General features: G+C 38.0%; 1 protein-coding gene across 3 annotated transcripts in view; it reads right to left on the bottom strand.

Moving 5' to 3' along the window:
- CNKSR2 (connector enhancer of kinase suppressor of Ras 2) overlaps positions 1-22,414 on the bottom strand; it is a 377,815-nt gene that overhangs the window by 58,475 nt on the left and 296,926 nt on the right. For all 3 annotated transcript variants that reach the window (XM_084643098.1, XM_084643099.1, XM_084643100.1), the window contains 3 exons: positions 19,621-19,688; positions 11,875-11,975; positions 9,355-9,889 (listed from right to left, as the gene is read on the bottom strand). In XM_084643098.1, coding sequence (XP_084499224.1) covers positions 9,355-9,889; positions 11,875-11,975; positions 19,621-19,688 — 704 coding nt within the window. The remainder of the gene's footprint in view (positions 1-9,354; positions 9,890-11,874; positions 11,976-19,620; positions 19,689-22,414) is intronic.

Here is a 22,414-nt window from a genome sequence, read left to right as displayed (position 1 = left end):
ATGTAAATGATTAAACCCTGACTGTAATGCATTAATTTCAGTCTCTCACTGAAAAAATGCAAAATTCAGAATAGAAAAATATTCTTTTAATTGTAATTTATACAGCAAGTTCTGAAAAACAAGCTGTATGTCTTTCCATTTTGCATGCAAAATATATATTTTTAAAGTAAATAATGTAACCTAATTTAAAAGAAATTCAGCATATTATGCTTTAGTAGGGTGACCAGATGTCCTGATTTTATAGGGACAGCCCCGATATTTGGGCCTTTTTCTTATACAGGCGCCTATTACCCCCCACCCCCGTCCCGGTTTTTCACACTTGCTATCTGGTCACCTTATGCTTTAAAATGAAGGCAACTTTTGTACTTTTGCAGAAAACATCTCCAAACATGCAAAGAGTTTTATACTTTGCCTGAGAGTCATGACAAGCTAGTAAACCAGAGAGCAATCACACATCATTTAATCCTATACATTAAGAATCTTGCAGGGACAGGACATAAGAACTAATAGCCTAGATTATGTCCTGCAGAATAGTGTGAGAAGGGGTACTCCATGTAAGAATCAATCCTCCATATACAAATGGGGCTATGGCCTCACCATATCATCTGCCTCCCTGCCCAAATTCTGGAGTTTATGCAGGGAAGGGATATGGGGAAAGGGAGGAGGATAGAAAAGCCGAGGGCAAGCCATATGTTGCTCCTCTGCTCCATGGAACTTATCAGGAAAAGTTAATTAATGCAACCATGGAGTATATTAATTTATCCACCTATTCCTTACCCCTCCTCCCAACCTGGGGACAGCCAAGGGAAGTCTGTGGGGGCATGGATCTATTAACCACCTCCACTCCAATAACACAACTTGGGGTACACTCTGCAAGAAATCCTTTGGAGAGATTGTCATGTAGGAAGTCCCCTCCTGTGGAAGGATACAATTATAGTCATATATTCTAAGCAAAAAACTTCTTTACCTTTGCTGCTAACTATATCTTAAATCATTAAAAGTGAAATAACTTATAAAATCTACTGAACATGTAACTCTTTATGCCATTCATCTATTTTTCTTACAGCTTAGGCAATGAAAATCAATTAAGGCACCAGATTTCTATGGGTAGATACTTGCACCCATGTAAAAGACCACTGAAGTAAAAGGGCATCTGGCTAAGTCAGTTTTACTTTTGTTAATAGCCAGTATTGCTTTCTGAATTGCTACCTTGTAAGCGATGTGGTGTTTTGCTTTCAAACACTGCAGAAGAATGTTGGTTTTCACACTAATTTAAAATTTCACACTCATCAGTGTACAGAATCTTTTACAATGCCCACTGGATTTACAAAAGCTTGTTTCCCTCACCCACAAATGTCAATGTTGTGCCAAATGTAATGTGAACAGTAATAATAACAATAAAATAAATAATAATACTTAGACTGCAAGCCCTTTGGGGAAGGGACCATCTTTTTTCTTCTGTGTTTGTGCAGCACCCAGCATATACATTAATCATACCTAGCTCTTATACAGCACTCTTCCTCAGTAGATCTCAAAGTGGCTTACTAAGGAGATCAGTATCGTTATCTGTAAGAGGTATGCCTATGCACAGTACTGATTTCTCTAAGTGAAAATCTTTGTAGGAGTAGTACATATTTTATATGGGTAGTAGACAAACAAGTAAGTGAACAGACTGGAAACAGTTAAATGGCTTTTAATGGGGTGCATGTCTTCTCATGGATATTAGCGTGCTCTTGAAAGTTTAGAGAAAAGCTTATCTAAAATATAATAATTACACAAAACTGTAGCTCCTATACAGGAATAAAAAATGGCACAGGGCCAAAAGTAACTCTGTCAGGCTTTATAGTCTCTGGAAGAAGGCACATTAAGGTGCATGCTTCAGGGAAAAACTTAATCTGACTCGTCCTTTGCTTAGTTGGTTACTATAAGGCTAGGATGAAGTGAAAGCAACTTCTCTCACAAGTGAGCCAGCCCTAATGAAACCGTAATGATGGCCACCTTCTTTCCTAATGAAACTGGAGAGCTGCAGACAGAACATAGATGTGGCATTGCACATATTTTAGGAAATGGCAAGATGCGTGGGGCATCCTTCTCTTTCCCTCCGTTCCCATGAAAGAGGAAAACTAAAGTAGAGTAGGCTGTAGTTCTGATTAAGCAGAACTGTCCAGTCTTCTGGTAAAAAAATTAAATGGGAGTTGATGGCACTCATTACCTCACATAATTGGGCCCCCAAAACGTTCACTAATACACAGTGAAACCTGTACAAGAGACCATTCTTATTAGGCAAATATCTGCCTTAAGAGACACCTTACAGTATCCCTGCCTATATGGAGTAAATATGTGCTTTGGCCTTATTAAGAGCATAAGAACGGCCGTACTGGGTCAGACCAAAGGTCCGTCCAGCCCAGTATCCTGTCTGCCGAGGAGTGGCCAATGCCAGGTGCCCCAGAGGGAGTGAACCTAACAGGTAATGATCAAGTGACCTCTCTCCTGCCATCCATCTCCACCCTCTGACAAACAGAGGCTAGGGACACCATTCCTTACCCATCCTGGCTAATAGCCATTAATGGACTTAACCTCCATGAATTTATCCAGTTCCTACTTGTGTTAAGCAACTAATTTTGTCATCTAGTAAGACAATTTTTTATTATATATGAATATATAGAGCTATCCATATGAAATTATAGATTTCATAATGCAAAAAGAAGCATATTAAAATAACACCCAACTGGACTTTGTAAAATCAGTGAGGTTGGGTTTTTCAGCCTGGATTAGCTTTTAAATATATTTGCTCTCTCATATAATTGGATCTTTAAGAAATATTATGTCAACTAGATTAATAAAGACCACAGGAATATGCACAACAGAATGTCCTATTTGTTTTATGAAGCATTTTGTTATTCATTTAAAACCAAGAGCAGAAAATACCAGAACAGTTAGACACAGTCTTCTGTCACTATACTTTTTCACTGCCTCCAACTACCTGAAACAGCAATCTGCTACAAATGATTTGCCTCTCTAAGAAATAAATTAAAATATTTTCTTTGCACTATGAATTCATGTCAGCAAACGCATGTAAGGCATTGTGAATATATTCCAATATAATTGGAATAATTTAAAAAAATACTCTTCTAACATTCCATGCTACACTAATTATGAGTTAGTAGTGAGAGCTACTACTGGAAGTCTCAAAGACAATTAAGTGGTGGAATTGCTGATAATAATCTGTAAATGAAAACAGCAACAAGCTGTCGTGAGGGAGGCGCTCCAGCCAAGGGAAAGTCATGATGAGAACCTTCAACCAAGCATTTAAAAACAGGTCAGATTGTAAAATGACACACAAAAATGCAGCCAGGAGATTAGCCCACTTGAGTCACAGGCTGTACCAGACAGAACAACAACAATGGGAAATGTTCTGATTTTAACAAGACATATAGTTCATATTGTAGGTTAGAATAACATCTTCCTTAGTGACCCTGAAGATGTTGTACTTTATGCCATCCATTAGGTTTCATGAGGTATGTTTCCAACCTGACATATTACCTATCATCTCTCTTATTCCTTCCTTCACCCATCTTAGACACTACATGACACACATACCTTTATTAACCCAAATAGTCACAGTGGGGAAAATATAACATGTTAATGGTCCTCTCCTGTCTGCTGGTGCAGATTTAAGCTGTCTAACAAGGTGGTCAAACCACAGAATATATCTAATGGAGTCCTCTCTATTGGAAAACAGAGTCAATGGTTCTATATCACAAAAGCATACCCTGTCCTACTCATTTCAGGCACACATCATCCTCAGTTTACATTCACCTGAGCTTCACAGATGAGTGCTGCTCACTTCTGGATGTTTCACTATCTTTTAATCCCACTGTAAAAGTGAAAGGTACCCTATTTATAAGAAAAATAGAAAACAACACCCTGAAGGCTACATGGCAGAAACCCAGTTAAAATGGAGATGCTACATAGCCTTCATTATTTAAGCAAATATTGATCTTTCTGAGAAGTACTATGTTACCATTTGGTCCAGCTATTAGCCCACTAGGGTTATGTGTCATACAGTACTTCATTAAAATGGAATGCTGCCTTGCCTACTTTAGAAAATGAAAAAAGCCTCACTGCTACCAGTTTGGGGAATCTGAAATACTTGACCTTATCCACAGTTCACTTTTTGACTAAAACACTCTCCCTCCCCAAGGTGAAACCCTGGGTTGTAACCTTCACTATGGAGATAACAACGGTCTCTCCCAGAGCTGATCCTATGAGTGTGGACACTGGCTTTCCTTGTTTTGCCTAGTTGCAGCTTCCTGCACCCCCTCGCTATAAACACTAGGTGGTGTGGAAGCAGCAAATTCTAGTTTCTCTAAAAAAAAGGAGTACTTCTGGCACCTTAGAGACTAATACATTTATTTGGTTTTGCTGGGTAGGGAGGGAGAAGCAAAGAACTCAGTCCTGGCTGCTGAGAGATGCCAGCAGCAGCTGCAGCAGTTCCTGCCCTACCATTTAACAAGGAGCTTCAGATGAATCAAGCCCCAGCTACTTTAAAGAATGAATTTTGATCTATGAACCTCCAAGACAGCTGAGTTCCTCAGGCACAATGCAGATGACAAAACCCAGGACAAAGCATATAACAGCTGGAGACAAAGCATTCTTGAATGAGGGTTTCTGGCTGTGAAACAAACGGAGAGCAGGTTAATCTAGAAAGTCTGATCATATTTAGGAAACACTACAAAATCTTCCTCTTCAACACTCTCACCCCAAAACAACCACCCACTGGCTTCTACAGTAGTAAGAATGACACAGCATCGACACCCATTGTATCCACACACCTCTCTATAAAACAAAAAAGCAAACAAACAAACAAATAAAAACCTGAAACAAATACTCTAAACAGAGCTTTCACCCTGAAAAAGGACGAAAGCCCGAGACTCCATGAAATCAACTAGGGACTTCATTATTGCTATCAGTTTTACATGGAAGGTGCTCAGATGCTATTGTGCTGGGTAGCAGTATAAAACCCTAGGATTTGCAAGGCTGTGGACCAATAGGAGAAGGGCACAGAAGGCTTGTAGGGGCAGAGAGAGACTATATAGGACAGGAACTTTGCAGAAGAAAATGAGCCTGCAAAGGGAAAAAATGGCCTATAAGGGTTTTTTTCTTCCACACGTTCTCAAAATCCATAGATCTAGCTATACAATAAGCAGTTTTGTTTTAAAATGTTTTCTATCCATATTCTTTACAACAGGTTGATTCTATATAATCAAATTATTACTTATTACAGTACCCACTGTGCCTACATGATCAAAAAGATATTGCTAGAATTCATCTAGAATTCATGTGTTTATCTGCTGAGACTAGGCCAAGGATCAGCTTTAACCAATTCGAAGTTTCCTTTCTAGTTGCAGCATGTCCTGGAGTGAGGTGCTAGGCCACTGGGGGCCCTAAGCAGGGATATTTTTTTGCCCTCCCCAACATATAATAAAAAGCTAATAGCGGCCTCCCTTGAGCTGCTCAGGGCCCTAAGCAATTGCTTAGTCTGCTTATGCCTAACGCTGGATCTGGTGTCCTATTAGTTATGGCAGCAGAGACTCCAACTGGTCCTCTTGTGGTCCATAGAAGATAGTTTTAGTGAATGAGCAGGAAGGGAGCATTCCCTCTGGCCAAGTCAGTAGGAGCTATGCTCAATTTGCTGCTGCAGAGCATTCGTGTTTATTACATGCTAAATATTAAGATTAGTAAATCCACCTTCTCCCACAAAATCATTGGCCCTATGAAAATGAGAGAATAACCATACAAAACTAACTTTCAAATAGTAAACAAAGTAAAAATGAAGTAAGCTTTTTAGAGGCAAAAAGCAAATAAACTGTTCTGTCAAGAACAACTTTAGGTGCTCTTTGGCATCCTGTGGTAAAATCCATGTCAAAACGTACAGATAAACTTTAGGCCTGAAGGAGAGTGGGTGGCAGTGATGTGATGCATAACTGTCTAATTCTATTACCTCCATCTACAGTGAGGCAAATCTGAGAAGGCAGGACTTGTCCTTTGTGACTTAAACACGGATACGTAATGTGTTTTGCCATTACCAATTAATACATTCATCATGTGCAGCCTGCTTTAGAACAAAACAAGAGGCGGTTTGCTCCCAATGAGGATCCTACGTGTTCCAAAGAATCACCCCTGAACAATGTCTGCCTGCGTAATAATCTCAGAAGTGAAAACATGCACGTATATACATACACCACAGGAGATAAACTCCGGTTTAAAAATAACAATAATCACAAGACAATGTCAATACAGAGAAAGAAAGACTAAATGATTCATTAAGGAAATAAAAATGATAACCCAATTAGAGATTACCAGTACAATGTTAATGTGCTGTAACAAGGAGTAAAAATATAGAGATTGTACAGAATACAGTTAATGTTCTAACAAACCAACATAGGAAAGGGCATTCAGCATCTTAAACTCACCACAATGTATCAAGCTATAGTAGCAGAGCAGGTACACAAAATCATCCATTGCAGTGTACCTGCAATGCCTACTCTGGGCATGAAATAGCGATTTAAAGACACAGGGACAGATCCTCAGCTGTCATAAATCAGTGGAGCTCCACAGAAGTCAACAGAGCGATGCCAATTTACACTAGCTGATGATCTGACCAAGAGTCATAAACAAAGCACTGAATTCCTAAGCTGTGTGCAGTTGTCTGAACAATATTTTTCAAAAACATGGGATCGGGGATTGTCGTTTAAAATTAGTTGATTTTATTTTTTGTATTTTTTAATGGTGGGAATTAAAAACAAATGAAACAAAAAGACCCAAAGACAAACTTCCAGCAATGACATTTAACTCACATGTTAACAGTTGCAAAGGAGTTGTATTTATTATCCAAAATCAATAGAAATGATGCAACTTTAACACACACAATTTATCCAATAGATCATAACTATTTGAGATTCATTAGGGTACTAATCTAAAGAATCTATTGCAAGGTACAGGGTCATCTGAATCCCAACTTGGATTGTCTCTAAAGGTAACACTGTATATGAGAACTAGGGGTTATTGTTCTCTCTCTCTCTGTTCTGAAAGAATGAATCTTGTCAATTTCAATTTTTTGCTTTCTCACAACAATGGAGAAAGCAGGGCCAATGGTGCAACACGCACAAATGCACCTATCATCTCAGAAAACTCAATGTTTTGAGCAAGTTTGTATCACCACAGTTCAGAAACTGAGATTCTACATTTTGCAAGAAGGTTGGCAATAAAATCCTGTCTGTCTATTGGTTAGCGCACAGGAAAAGGCCAGTCCTATAAACAGAACACTGTAGCCATAGCAACAAGCAGTTCAAACTTTTCAACATGCTACTTGATATTTTCTTCACATTTTTATATTCTCACGGTTAATAATTCATCATGAGCATTTTGCTCCCCTAGCTAGTCATTAACTTCTCTGAAATGATCACTCCTTTGGTAATTACTTGCTTTCCTAAAATTAAAACGCAACAAAACAAAAAAACCCAACATGAGCTTGTCAAGAAGACCCTTTCAAAATGGAAACATACGTGTCAATTTTGGAGAAGGGGCTGGAAATGGGGGTGGGATGGGGTGGGGAGAAGGTAGTCCAGATTCTGGCCCGTTAATCCAAAGTGTGTCCCTTTATTATTGCTGTGTGGTTTAAAATGCAATGACAAAAAGCTTTGCAACTGAACTTTAAATCACCTAAGAACACAGGGTCCATAACAAAGACTCTAAGCTGCCCCTAGTAGTGTCAGTGCTGCTATTCTTTTCCTTTCATAAATTAGGAGGCTTTTGTCATTTTTATTGCTACCATTAAAAGCTCATTTGAAGGCCAAATTCCCGGGGTAAAAGTAGTTAGGGTAACATGTTTTGTCTCTGGGTGATGGAGTTTAATCATATAGCTAACTGCATCAGACATCTTAAGTTCTGACGCTTTAGTAGCCCAAATGTTACCCTATTAAATGTAAATGTTTGAAAGGTGCTGCAGATGAGCTGAAATGACAATTTTCCTTAAAAAAATGGCACCGGATTAATTAAAAGCCAGATGCATATAACAGAATATCTAGTATCTATCAATTAAAAACATAAATATAGAGCAAAACTCACATCTGCCATGGAGAATAAAAAAAAATTCAACACTAATTCCAATATTCAGCAGTACTGTTAGGTTTACAGTTTAATGGATATTTTTTTTGTCTGTTTTGTGAAACGTCTTTACTCTTTCCCACCTCACTGCCTCTACCATTTTCAAACTCCTTATTCATGCCAACTCTGCCAACAGGCCCTCTACACATTTCGAGGGATCCAGGTTAGTAGCAACCACAGTTCCTTCAAGAGGCTGGTAGGTTATCTGCCTTCTTCACTCCTACAGATAACTTAATTGTAGCATAACCCCATAACTAACTGATGCAGCCCTTGTTTGCTGGCCCTTCAAGATGGTTGGTAAATGAACTTTGATAGCCAACATATGTTAAAAAGCTCTATAAATAATGGTGATGGATAGTTCATGAAACAGATAAGGGGTAGATTTGTCTGATACCGGTGTATGCATGTGTGGGGAGAAGGTTCCTCTGAAATCCCCGTTCTAGAGGTTAATTTGGATTACTCTGACAAAAAAGCTGATCTCAAGACAAGCTAATGTGCCATGACAGAAGTGGTTATGCTGTTTCAGGTGGATTTTTATCCCAGTTGTTCATGTAGATATCTTCTCTGAAGTTCTTGTTTCATAAATTGTTTCTTGGATTTTTATCTTTCAAATTGCATGTTAGAAAATGGTGAAGAACTGGTGAAAACATATGCTATTTATTTTCTGAACTAGTCACAACCTGTTCAGCTGTCTTGTCAGGATTCTACAACCTACACACTAAGCACTTAGGGCCTTGTCTTGCACTATTGAATTTAGTGGGAGTTTTGTTATTGACTTCAACAGGAGCAGGTTCTGAACTGGAAAGTCCACCAAATACGTCTCAAAGGCATGAGTATGTTAGTCGAGATGGAAAGTGAGTAGAAATGGAAAGGAAAGAGAAACAAAATCCATTAACATTTAAAACTAAAAATTACTCCAAGGAAATAGTAATTCTGTTCTGTAACAATGGGTGTTCTGAAATCTAAGGTACATGACTCATCATTCTGTTAGTTATTAGGGAACTGTACAAAAAACAAATCAGAAAGGTCATTTCAATTGCATCTGCAACAAGGGTAAACTGTTAAATTTTAAAAGAAAATTAAAGAGACTATTCTTTTTGTTTTAATTAAAGAGGAAAATACTTTCAACTTGTACGTTATTTAAATAGAAATCTTGAATAGCCATAGAGAATATTCAATACTTACTTTTATCTTCTTGGTTTTCTGCTGCTGCTTTCCCTTCTTCCTCCTCCTCATCTAACTTTTTCTGTTGTACATCTTCCTGGTGATCAGAAGCACTAACTGAAAGGTTCTGACAGCAGTGGTTGAACCCACTATCCCGAGGCAGAGTAAAACTACGGGGCTTGCCCCCATTCCCATTTAGCACTTGCTTTCTCTCACCCTCTACCAAGGGAAATGGACCATAGTGATCCTGTAGGTGGCACTTTTGAGTTGGAAGAGTTGACTGCCGCCTGTGTTCTGGAGAGATTACAACTGAGTCAGAGAACACTGAATCCTCAAGGGGCAGAGTCTGAAGGTAGTGCAGTCCCGAGCTTGTCAGTGGCGTCTCTATTAAATCCTGCCAGGAACGTCGCTGACTGGCTGTTTTGCGTACAGGTGATTCAGTGGTGCTTCCTACTGCTTCTTGACGGAACTCTTCATGCGAAGACTGTGACTGGGAAGTTTCTGTAGATGAAAGTCGGCTGTGTTTTGGTTCCACGAAAGGGCTTGCACAGCTCATCTACAAAATGAATATTAATGTTGTTTTTAGATTAAAATACATTCACATCTACTAATAATAAATACGCAGGTGTCGTATTCACTCTAATCCTGAGGGCATGTATTACCAGACTAACTAGTTTGGTCTCCTATGGTCATATTTTGTCTCTGCATATAAATATATATATGTAAATTTACCATACAGATACACACACACAAACACAATTACTGTGGATAAGATTCTTACTAACATTGAATGCTCCTTACATGCACAACGGCCCTATAGACTCCATGGGATTACTCACATTATTCACAGAGTAAATCACTACTGAGCATGTACAAGCGTGGGAAACTCTGGCCCTGTATTAGCTTGTGAGTACTATCTTCAGATGACATCCAAATTCCACTTCAACCTTATTTAGTTGCATGTAACTCCTTAAACAAATTTCTTTGGGATGAAGTTTTCAGTGCTTGGACTCAGTGCAAAGGTGAATGCTTTGGAGAGTATACATAAAAATGTCCTTTAAGTTATACAGCCAGGAAAAAAATACTTCCCCCATATGCTCCAATCCAACATTTTGCACTCCGATAACTCATACATCTCTGAAACCAGGAATTTGAAATTTTGTCTTGTTTTGTACTCCTACTTTTGTTTATTCAATTTTTAAAGATCCACTAGTCAATTGTTTCTCTGTACATCGACAGAATTTAAAAATTCTGAAGGCGGTCTGAGTTCGAGCTTCATAATCTAGCTTTATGTTAACTACTGCTGGGAGAAGAAACTGAACAGAATTTACTTTTTTGTTTTAATTTATAAATATACACACGTTTTCACAAACAAAACAACTGTAATCACTGGAGACAGAACTTGTATGTTAGATAACTACTGAAGCTTTTCTGGAGATAGAGTTCATTTTTCTACTTAAAAGGTTGTTGCTTGATGTGTACACTTGACAGCACAATCATTGTGTGTTTAGGAAGAACCTCTGAATGTTACCTAGGGTAATTGGGGTGCTACTTGAGTGAATAGGTTCTGTTTTGTGCAGTGGAGTGGTCCTAGAAATGGTGTCATAAGAGGGGATGGAAAGAATTCTATGACTGAACTAACTTTGTCTGGTGAGCAAGGTTATGTGTCCTCACAAAACCAGGGTTTTGTACACATTGGTGGAGATAGCAGTGCTGGTTGTCCTCTTATTTCTAATTGTCACAAATAAAATTTGCTTCCCTGGGCCTGTTCTAATGTTAGTAAGTTGTGTTGTTTAATGAATGTTTTCAATAAAGCAGTGGACTGGGAAGTAAAGTACTATAACATCTTTGGGGTTTTTTTAAAGGAGAAAAGCATCATCAACCCACTATTTTTTTTTAAACTGAGTATTTCACTGAACCGTAGCCCTATAAATGTCATCCTTGTTGCCTTCCATGTTCACGCAGGCTATTTAGGAGCAACAGGTTTTATTTTTGTGTGTGTTCTTTGTTTATTTATTTTTAAGTTTATGGCATAGCAGTCTTCTCTCCCTGATTTTCCCTTCTCCTTGTAGAGAACACAGATTCTTTTCTCTGCAGCTATGCAAGACATGATTATTAAATCACAGCTTCCTTTCCTGCCCCTGGACAAAATTTCAGCCTTACAAATGACACCTTTGTGCCCCTGTTAACTGGTGCTAATCCATATTTTATCTATTTTCCAGCTAGGGCTATTTCCTGACCACTAATAAAATGGAGGTTTTGAAATTCAGGAAAACTATACATTTAAAAAGATACACAATCATCATGATCTTAATTTTGATCAGAAACAGGTTGTGACTAAAAATGTGTTTTATGATCTTTTTTTTACCTCCCTGAGATGAATGCAAACATTTTATCAAGGACTGAGATAATGAAATTTGTTCTTTTGAAAGAGTTTTATACTTACAGATTTTTTTTAATCTCACAAGAAATAATTCAAGTAGGCAAAACTGATGCTTTATGCCAAACACATTTCCAAATAAGTAACCGTAGATGACTTACCGAAGGAGGTCGTGGGTATGTATCGTATGGGGGTGGTGGACTGTCTTGTTTGGGTGTTGATGGAGTGTCTGCTTCTTCCTTATCACTCTCACTCCAGTAATCTAAAAGGTTGTGTACATGTCAGATCCAAAAATTAAACTATCTTGATACATATATATACACACACTATCTTTCAAGAAAACAAATGCCAAGACAAACCTCAGATACCACTATGAAATAAGCATTTTCAACTGCTGACTTCATAAATGACAACCACAATAATTTAAAGTTCTTACAATCTAAAGAAGACAGACTTCAAAACATTTTTTATAGATCTAACGTACCACTCCATCTTCAGCAGATTACATACTAATCTGCTGAAACACTGTGAATACAAACTGTATAGTATATAAATGATAAATGTGGCATTTGTACAAAATACCCATAGTACTCTATAAAATGTTCGGCTCTACACAAAATTACTACATCAACATTTGCCAAATAAAATAGGACAAAAATTGGTTGGAGTCTGTTGAAACTATACTTCAAGTAGAAAAAAAAATGAAAAAAATATTAACTTGCTAGTATCCTTGAGTTATGAAGCAACATTAACGCTAACAAACTTAGCTAACAATAAACAAACAAAAAATCCTATCACCTGTATAGTCAGGTATAGTCTTTTCATGAATTTCTCACAGTTCTTCATGCTTTTTGACATGATTTCCAGTGGGAATCGGTTGTATGGGAGGTAAGACAGGAATCTGTCTCTGTTTTAGGCATATTGGTAAGGTTCCTACCACCTTGTTATCACAGCAAAAATGTGACTGATAAGATAATGAGCCAAATTCAGCAAGTGCAATGGACATGGAAGTCCTTGGGCCAAATTTAGTGGTGATGTAAATTGCATATTAGACTTAAATTGGCCACAAAATGGGGTCTAATTTGCACCTATTTGGTAAGTGGGCAACAGAGAAAAAGAAATTATAAAAAACAGCCTTTGTAATCTATAATTCTGTGGGCAAGCAATGATAGAAAGGTAAGGGAGGTGTCATTTAATTTGTAAAAATCTAAAGAATTATAATTTCTATGGTGTCATCCTAGGTGGTCATCCTCGCTGCCCCTCACTCTGGGTCCTCTGGGTGATGGAAGTTTTGATAATACAATATCATCAGAAATGGGTCAAGTTGGGTATCATTTGAAAACTCTTTCACCCACAAACACAATGATTACAGATTACTATACATGGAAGGAGTACTTCTAATTGATTTGCCATCATCAGCAAAAACAGAAGTGGTTCAGTAGTATTGTTTATCAGCTTTGTTTATTATGTGAAAAGAGTTGTAATGAGGCTCTAGTTAAGAGGTCGACATCCAGCCAGAAATCATTGGAATCCATCTGTAAATGGTATGAGCATAGTTACATAACATACATTATATAACATAATTAATTACAATCACAAAGTAATTTATTACAAACACCTTCTTGTTTTTACTTTGGTCTTGATCATTTTTAGGTATCAGTGGGAAGACAGAGTACCAACCAGTAGCTGAATCATTGGAGAATACCAACATGAAGGACCTGGTTAAATACAGTGCTCGATGGCATCTTACACACTATAAGAAATTCACCTGCAAACTGATTTTGGCATGATTGGAAAGGAAGTACATTGAACAACAGGAAAATGTTGAATATACTGGGACAAGTGCCAGCTCTGGGTGAGACTCACCTTATCCTCGGTCCCATGGTATGCATTTTGAGAAGAACAACTGCTTTTTCTGTGGTAAGCTGGAAGCCCAAAGGCATTCATTAAGCACAGTTTCAACATGTGAGGCAAATGAGAAACTGTATGAAGCAGTCACTTTGAGTGAAAATGTTGTATGGAAAGTAAAGTTAATAGGGTACATGATTGGGATGACTTCCCCAGACGTAACCAAGCACCACCTAGATTCATTAGACTCTTTCAGTGCCAAGAAGGGGCAATTTTAAAGCTACAAATGAGCTTACTCATACTAGCAACCCCTTTGTGTCTGATGGACCAGAGCTCATTAATATCATGAGGAAAGCAGTCTTCAGTGACGAGATAGATAAAGATGTCAGTTGAATGGATACTTTGAGTCATGATTTGTATGAAGCCTTCACAACCCAAAGAATTACCCAAGGCTCTGTCAATTTATGGGCTCCAATCAAGAAGAATAGACTAAAGCTGTTCTCGAATGCAAAAAGCTAACCACAGATAGGTCATTGTTTGCTCATCTCCTGGTCCTGTCCAGATCTGAGTGTGATGTTCATCTATGTGAGACTTTGAGAAAGGACAAATTATCCATGGTAACACAATCAATGTTTGAATGTGGCTGAACAATGCATGTTGACATATGAAAAGCAAACTAATGCACATCTTGCATGGTCTTCCTAAGCCAGCACCTACTGACAATGTGACTGGTACCTCATACCAGCAAAGGCCTTTCAGGGTAGCAATCATAGATGGCATGGCTGAGGTACGAGCTCTCAATAAACCAGAAACTGTTAACACCTGCCAGGATGTGGTTGAATACTTCATTATGTGGCTACAGAGAAAATACTGGACCTATGACAAAAACCACTTCATGTTTAACACACATGCAGAGGAATCAATTAAAAATATTACCAGAAAGAGGTGACTCCAAGGTATGACCAGTACAATGACTCCATGAACATCTCCAATGTCACAATGAAGAAGCTAGTGTCTCATACTCGCATAAAGGATGAGTTAACTGCATGCCTTGCAGGAAAAATGATCCAGCATGTAAAGAATTCATTGCTCAAGGAATTTCATCATTGCATGGTGTAATGAAACTGCTACCTTATACTGTTCAGTGGAGAGTATTCATAGTTTTCGTGAGGAAGCTGACACTAAAAATATCTTGCATGCCCAACAATACCACTGAGGGAGGTGCTTCGAAACTCTGGATCTTTGCACAAGACAAAGATGTTCTAGTACTCTCTGTGAGATGCTAACCAAGACTTTTTACAAGATTCTGTTTTGGTGCCTGCTGCTGGGGACCAGAATCACTGCATATCCCTCAGAGATGTACTCGTATCGCTCAGACCATTTTAAGTCACCACACCTACCAGATTTCCATGCTCTTTCAGGTTGTGACACTACTTGAAGGTTGGCTGGAAAGATTAAATTATCTTGGCATTTGATTCAGCCTTCGAAGACTCTCTCCGCACTCTGATGGTTCTCGGACCAGCTGAGCATAAATGCACCAGAGTTGTTCATATGCCGAGTTTACAAAGACCAACATTAGGACAATTGCAGAGCGATGTTGGCAGATGTTTTCCAAGAAGCAGACAGATGGAGAAAAATTGCCACCAACAAGGGGGTGCATTTATACCTGCTATCAAGAGGGCAAATTATCAAGCAATAGGATGGCTCCAGGATGATCAAATGCATCCAAAATTACTCTCCCCTTAGGTCTGGGAAGATGGACTGATCACACCAGTTGTGTGTGAAATACCAGGCGCTCCCAAATCAATCCTTCAGCTAATCAAATAGTAGGGTGCAAAGACCAAATCCTCACCACCCTGCAAATGTTTGGCCAGCAGCCTGCCTTCCACGGGGACATGTGAATATGGTGTGGATGAGGATCAATGTGACGTGTCTAGCAGTGGTGCCACAGACAGAGATGACACCGACGATGTCTTTGATAAAGAAATGTTTTCAGTCCTACACAAGGCATGCTTCCCTAGGATTACCCAAGATTAATGTTTTTTTTATGTGCGCAATGCATACCTGTATTAAAGAATAATTCAAAAAGAGTTGAGTTTTAAATATTTGCACAAATATATATCTACATAAATATTCTAGATTTGTCACATTTGGCACCACCGTGTTCGGGAGAAAAAGGGCTTTCAAATGATACCCAATTTGACTAATTTCTGATGACATTATATTATCAAAATTTCCACCAACTGGATGACCTGGAGCTGGGAGCCAGGAGGGCAATGATTCTCCCCTGCCATGCCACAGAGGGTGACACCATTGAAATTATGATTCGGTAGATTTTTACGAATCAAATGATATCTCCCTTAGCTTTCTATCACTAACCTGCCCACCGAATGAGATTTTACTGCATTATACTCCCGGACTAAGAGTTCAAGATAAAGCACAGATTGTATCTTACATATGCACCATCCCAAACATGTGTGGGCATCATATGTGGGCACCACTCCCTGAGTTTGAACTCCACATTATAATACAAGATGCATGAGAGTGACAATTATTTTGCACACCCACTGACTGCCACGCCAATTTAAGTTGAACAACGTTGCCACTTTCATGTGATGTGCAATTTTGACCACTGGTTATATATCACCACTCAGTTTTTCTCTGTATCAGCACCTGGTATTTAGGCAGTACAGTAGAATAGCTTAGTCTATAGTTTTTTGTTGGTAATTCTACCTTCTTCACCAAATATAGGTCCAAAGAAGTATATTACATGGTTCTAGTCCCCTTTGATATATTGATAAAGAGTGGTTCTTGCTGTAACATAAGCTATTTGATATTTTCAACCTTTTGTTAATTTAAATTTGAAGTTCATACATCACATAGCCCTTACTTACAGATTTTATTGGGTTGATCAATGTACTATCCAATTAAAAATATACTGTACCTAATACCATATTTAAGGGTATAAAAGATATAATAAAAGCTATTCACTTTTTAAAGGAAAATAAGATCTTACTGTAAACTATTTCCCTTTGGTTTTGGTGTACTTTTAAGTGCTAATAATTTATGGTTGCTTTTATAACAAGCCAGTTTTCCTGGAATGATTTTGTCTGTCTTGATTTGTGACGGGCATGCCGCTGTCCTCATAAAGCAACTGAATATGAATACAGGTATCATGAATCATTAAAACACCAACTTGAAGTAATTATGTCTACACAGAAATCCCCAAGTAATTTCCTTCACGTGATCAGAGGCCTAAGTCTGAGAAAGAGCAAAAAATACAATAAAATAAAAAGTTACAAGCTCTTTGAGTCTTAGTCTCTCTCAAATTACTTCTTAAAAAAAGTGTCTGTATCCAAGTATGTGCATGTGTATTACAGCAAAGCCTGAGGGAGCTGCTTATGGCGAAATGCCTGTCAGCAATTCCATCGCAACCCACGGTTTTTTCTGGCTTATATATTCTGGCTCAAATATTTAGTGTGAGGCTAAAACTTAGCAACACAGGATAAAATTTTCTTTAAAAACACCCACCTAGTTGCCGTTTGATTTGTATAAAGCAAAAAATAGAATTTGACCAATGCTTTTGTGCAGTTCACTAGTCAAAATTAAATTTGGCTGACAACCTGCAATTTTGCTGTCTGGAAAGAAATCTGCTGCTGTAGGTGGCGTCTTTTAGATAAAACAAATCAAAAAGACTTCTTGTCATCTTTAAAGGTATCATGACTATTGTAGCAAGAGAACGATTGTTAGTATCAATGTGCTGCCCTAATCCCTAACTGGGATAAATGATTACATTCTAACTACCTAAAATCTGTAAGATACTATTAAACCATTGCCAGGTTTTACTCCACAGATGATAGAATTTCAATGGTGGACATAATCAATGGTTAGAGCACGCTTTGGAAACCTTCTGGATTAATGGTCATAGGTTGAATCAGGGTGTCAATTCAGAAATGTTCATCTTAAATCGAACATCATAAAGTTGAGGACTGCCTATTTTCTACTGGTATGAAAAATAAATATTCCTCTCCCCTATTTTATAACATTGGGAAAAAAGTAATTTGTGTGTCCAAAGATGCCCCTTATCATGTCATTAACATTCACTACATTTAATGTGGAACAATTTTGATATTGATATATAGTATTCTGTGAAGGTTTCACTTGAAGAAAGGGACATTTCCACCAGAACTTCACCCACAATTCAGTGATTTGTGCATCTCTAAAGAACGTGAGATATATTTATGCACAGTAGGTTCAGAACCATTCAATGCTTAATTGAAACAGGTTTGACAATTGCTGTTGAATTGTTTCAATGGTATTAAAAGCCCTTGTTGCAGAAGACTGAACAGAATAGAAATAAAAGACTTTTTGAAAAATCAAGCATGTAGCTGAATAATGGCAGAGCCACCGAATCACAGCAATTTTGGCTTTAGAGTTTCATATACTGCAAAAATGCTTAAAATCATAGATTGTTTTTATTTTGTTAACCTGATGCCTTTAGTAATTAAGGACACTATTCAGAAACAAAACAGCCCTTGTGCTTCCAGTCAAGGGAGGCTCCATGAAGGCACTCAACTGAACTAAAAACCCTATACTCTGGTGAATGATGGATGTGCAATTGCAGCTCCCTCTAGCTACATAGCTCTTGCCCTGCTTAAACGCAAATACACAAACAAATACAGAGGGCATTGTCTACCCCATATGATAAATCAATGCTAGGGAATGATGTTAGAGAGATAACAAGGAACGTTCATGAGAATTGCCAGGGATGTCTTTCTGGAATAAGTGGGAGGAGGGAGTCTCACTGCTGACCTTAATTACCTTGGAAGCCATTTTAAATTTAAATAGTCTGAGGCCTCAATTTTCTTAAAATGTCTACAACACACTGAGGTCTATGACCCTATGATAAGGAGGACACTTGTCTTTCCTTTCTCTGGAGGCCCTTCCTTCCTCAGTCCAACAGAGCTTGATCCCCAACTACTGGAAGTTGTGTGTGCTTTCAGGTTAGTGTTAGCACTTAAAGAGCATTTTAAAATACCAACTAATTAATCATCATGGTGCTCTTGGGAGGAAAGTAAATATTTTAATGTTCCTTTTAACATATGGGGAAATGAAGGTGGAAAGTTTAAATGACTTGGCCAAGGCCACAAGGCAATCAGCATGAGACAGGATTAGAACATGGAAGTTCCTTTTCCTCAGAACTATGTTTAGTCTACTAGAACGTGCTACCTCTCACCCTAGTGAGATGTCCACTCTTGTGCCAGAGATCACACTGGCTGCTCAGCAGAGGCTGAGCATCAAAGCTAACAAGCCAGCACACTGCAAATGTATGTGGGGAAAATACTGGTATTGTAAATCTGCCTTTAATGTAATGTAATGTAAGTCTTTAAGGGTAAGCAAATTAAGGCTTTGTCTACACTTAAAAAATAGATCAACCTAGCTATCTCACTCAGGGCTATGAAAAAGTTTGCACCAAACATCATAGACAGGTTGACCTAACTACCGGTGTAGATGCTGTGGGCCTAGGTCTTCAGAAGGATTCTTTTTTGTACCTAACTACCACCTCTTGGAGAGGGGATTAATTACACTGGTGGAAAAAGCCCTTCTGTCAAAGTAGGAAGCATCTACACACTATGGCTCGACAGTGGCACAGGTGCAATGCCATAACTGTGCCACTGTAGTGCAGATATACCCTAAGTCAACAGTCTTTAGAAGAAAATTTCTTTCCTGTGAACTCAAGCTTCAATCTTGTTGAAAGGATTTTGCTTGTGAGTGAAGAAAAACAAACAACTCCCCAGCAGCTCTGAAACGCATTTATGAATTTTTCTTAGATGATGGGAATGGGACCTGGGACACACAGAAAAATATGAAGAATAAGTCAGCCAAGAAAGGGAGCTAGGGTTGGCAAATTTGGTTGGACGTATTCCTGGAGGTTTCATCACAGGACATAATCATTAATTAAAGATTAATCTGTAATTCCTGGAGACTCCAGGACAATCCTGGAGGGCTGGCAACCCTAAGGGGAGCTAAATGAAGTAAACAAAATAATACCACTGTACCTTGTTCTTGTTTGATCCTCTCTCTTTCTGCACAGCCAGCAGCAAGCATGTTAATTCTGTTTAGCCATCTGAAATAATATTTTTAAAAAAAGCAGTGATACTAATACAACATGTTAATTTTTTGGGCTTTGCTACTTTTAAAAGGTTATAAGCCATCTGAAAGAGATACATGACAATGATATTTTATATATAAAGCAGCTGATTTCTTTGATATTTCTATTCATAGTGTCTTCAAAGAGCTATAATTTTGCTGTTGAACAATTGTTTCCGAACCAAAGTTTCTGTTTCAAAAAGAAAACCTTTAGTGAAGATGTCAAACTTCTATAAAATAAAGACTTTTGCGATAATCAAAGCCCTATTAAATCTGGTGCTCACAGATGTGTCACCCTACCGATACTCCCGCTGTTCTGATTTCTCAAGAACAAACACTGTTTTACAGAGATTTAAGCAACACTTTAAGGCCTGATTTGGCATCCTAGCAGGGGAAAAAGATCAAACCCAGTAGTCAAAAGAACAGGTTCACTTCTGAACAGACAAAGGGGTTTAATTATGCCATTATGTGTTGTAAAGTTTACCTATAGTGCATAGTATAAAGAGATGGAAGCACACCAGAACCTGTTTTTTGTGTGTTGGGGAAGCAGAGGGAGGGAAAGGCAGTTGCATCAAAACAGAATTCACATTGAAAGTTCTAACTTCTACTTAGATCCGAAAAAACACATCCATAAACTGCATGAATTAAAAAAAAAGCACCTATATTCTTTTATTCTAGTAATGAATTCAACTGCCTGTAGCAATGCACTGCTTCAACCTCCCGTCATCCCCCCACGGGGCCCTCAGTGTGTTCATTATCCAACTGCTCACACTACATCAACTCCTCCATCACTGAGGCTTTAAACCAACATGACAACCTCCCATAGGTAAATCTGGAATTATTTCTCCAAAAAATTCCATTGCCAGGGTCATAGAACCCTTGCTTGCCAAGCTAATGAACAGCATTTTTAATGCTTAAATATCCAACAAAATGAGAGGGACCACCACTCTGTTCTTACTTGAAAAATGTATTCTGCTAATATTCCTGTTTCAGAGCCTGCTATGCCTCCTTTGCACACTCGAGATAAGGAAATAGAATATTTTCTTGACAAGTGAGGGACAGCATCTTTTGCAACTGTTTCCAAATAACAGTTTCCAAGGCATTTCAGTGGATGTTAACCATACATCAGATCATGATGTGCTGAAGCTCTCCTTCAAAAGGACCACAGCACTGTCCTTTGACAGTTGAAATCATGTACAAGAACCATAAATAACTTTACATTAGGAATAACAGTAGCTAGCTGCGAAGTTACTGTTGCTGTGACTACAGAACATCTCACATGACCCTCTAATTAATGTTATCACGGGGAGGAGAGAAGACAAGTGAATCAGAATAAAAGATTACAAACTTTCAGTTATAATAGTTAATAGCTGCCATACATTTATAAAAATAACTGGAGTCTTAAAGCAAAAACAAACAAACAAACAAACAAAAACCAACTAATTCTGCCCCACAGAACTGTTCATGTCTTAAATTAGAAGAGAGAAGGACCCTTTGCAAAGAACTATCGAAGTGTTACATTAAGTTCCTCACAAAGACCAACCTAAAATATGTTAAAAGCACTGCAGTGAAGCATGACCCATGGTTTTTACTTCAGTTCAGAGTTTACTACTACTAAATGCAGCCAATGTGCACTGAAAAAACAAAAAACAAAACAAATAAAACGAACCCCAAACAAACCCAAACCACCAAACAAACACACACACAACCCAGTGAAACATTTCTGGAAAGGCCTTATGATCTCAGAACACTAGATAATAGAGCTAATAAGGTTTTTCTTTTAGCAAGATCTCATTTTATCCAACATCCAAGAAATAATAAAATCCTCATGGCACTCAATTAAATTAATGTTTAGTTATGTTAATTTGCACTAATGGCTTGGTTACCTTTTGCAAATTACTGGTTTTTGTAAACAATCAAATGGCATAAACTACATTTTAATAGGTAATTTTGTTGTCAGAAAATGCTATTTCCTGAAAAATGCAATCTGACAATCTCATGAAATGTGCATTAACTAACAGAGTTATAGAATAATTTATATAATAGTTATAGAAGAACTAACAGTTAATAATTTACAGTAGCTGACAATCTGTCCAATAATCTGGAATACTATCTAAACCAGACATGCATACAATATGGAATAAATGACTAATCTTTGCAATATGGCCCAATATGGCAGAATGTTCAAGCACCATCTTCTCGTGAGTGGCTTGTAAATTCAGATGCTAAAAGAAGGACTGCATTAACTTCTGAAGCATATTTAATAATGTAATAAATGAAATTGCATGTAACATGGAATCCCCCAGCATAGCTCCTTTAGATATGGTGGGTTTCATAATGAAGATCAGAACATTTTTTAATGTGTGCATAAGCAATGGGTAGAGTGACTAAAGCTGGAAACATATGAGGATGACATGGAATGTCAGGGAAGTTATAAAAACCTTCTAAAGAACAGAAAAGGGATACAATATTACAGCATAAAGATGAAATTCTTTGGGTTGTTAAACCAATAGGAAGATTAGCATTCACTGGTTTTGGAGACCTCACATATGTATGTTGTTATAGTGCAAGAGTTTCCTGTTACTAGTATGAAAAGATATAGTGCAAATATGCTTGAAAAGAATCTGAAAAATTGGTGAGTGCGTTGAAAGACTCAAACCTTGGTTGGTTGGTATACTGTGTCTTGGTAACCAGTGTTTTTTC

The sequence above is a fragment of the Lepidochelys olivacea genome (assembly GCF_965140295.1).
Source record: "Lepidochelys olivacea isolate rLepOli2 genome assembly, chromosome: 1".
NCBI lineage: Eukaryota > Metazoa > Chordata > Testudines > Cheloniidae > Lepidochelys > Lepidochelys olivacea.
The sequence above is the reverse complement of the archived record's forward strand: the minus strand, read 5'-3'. Positions and strand labels throughout refer to the sequence as shown.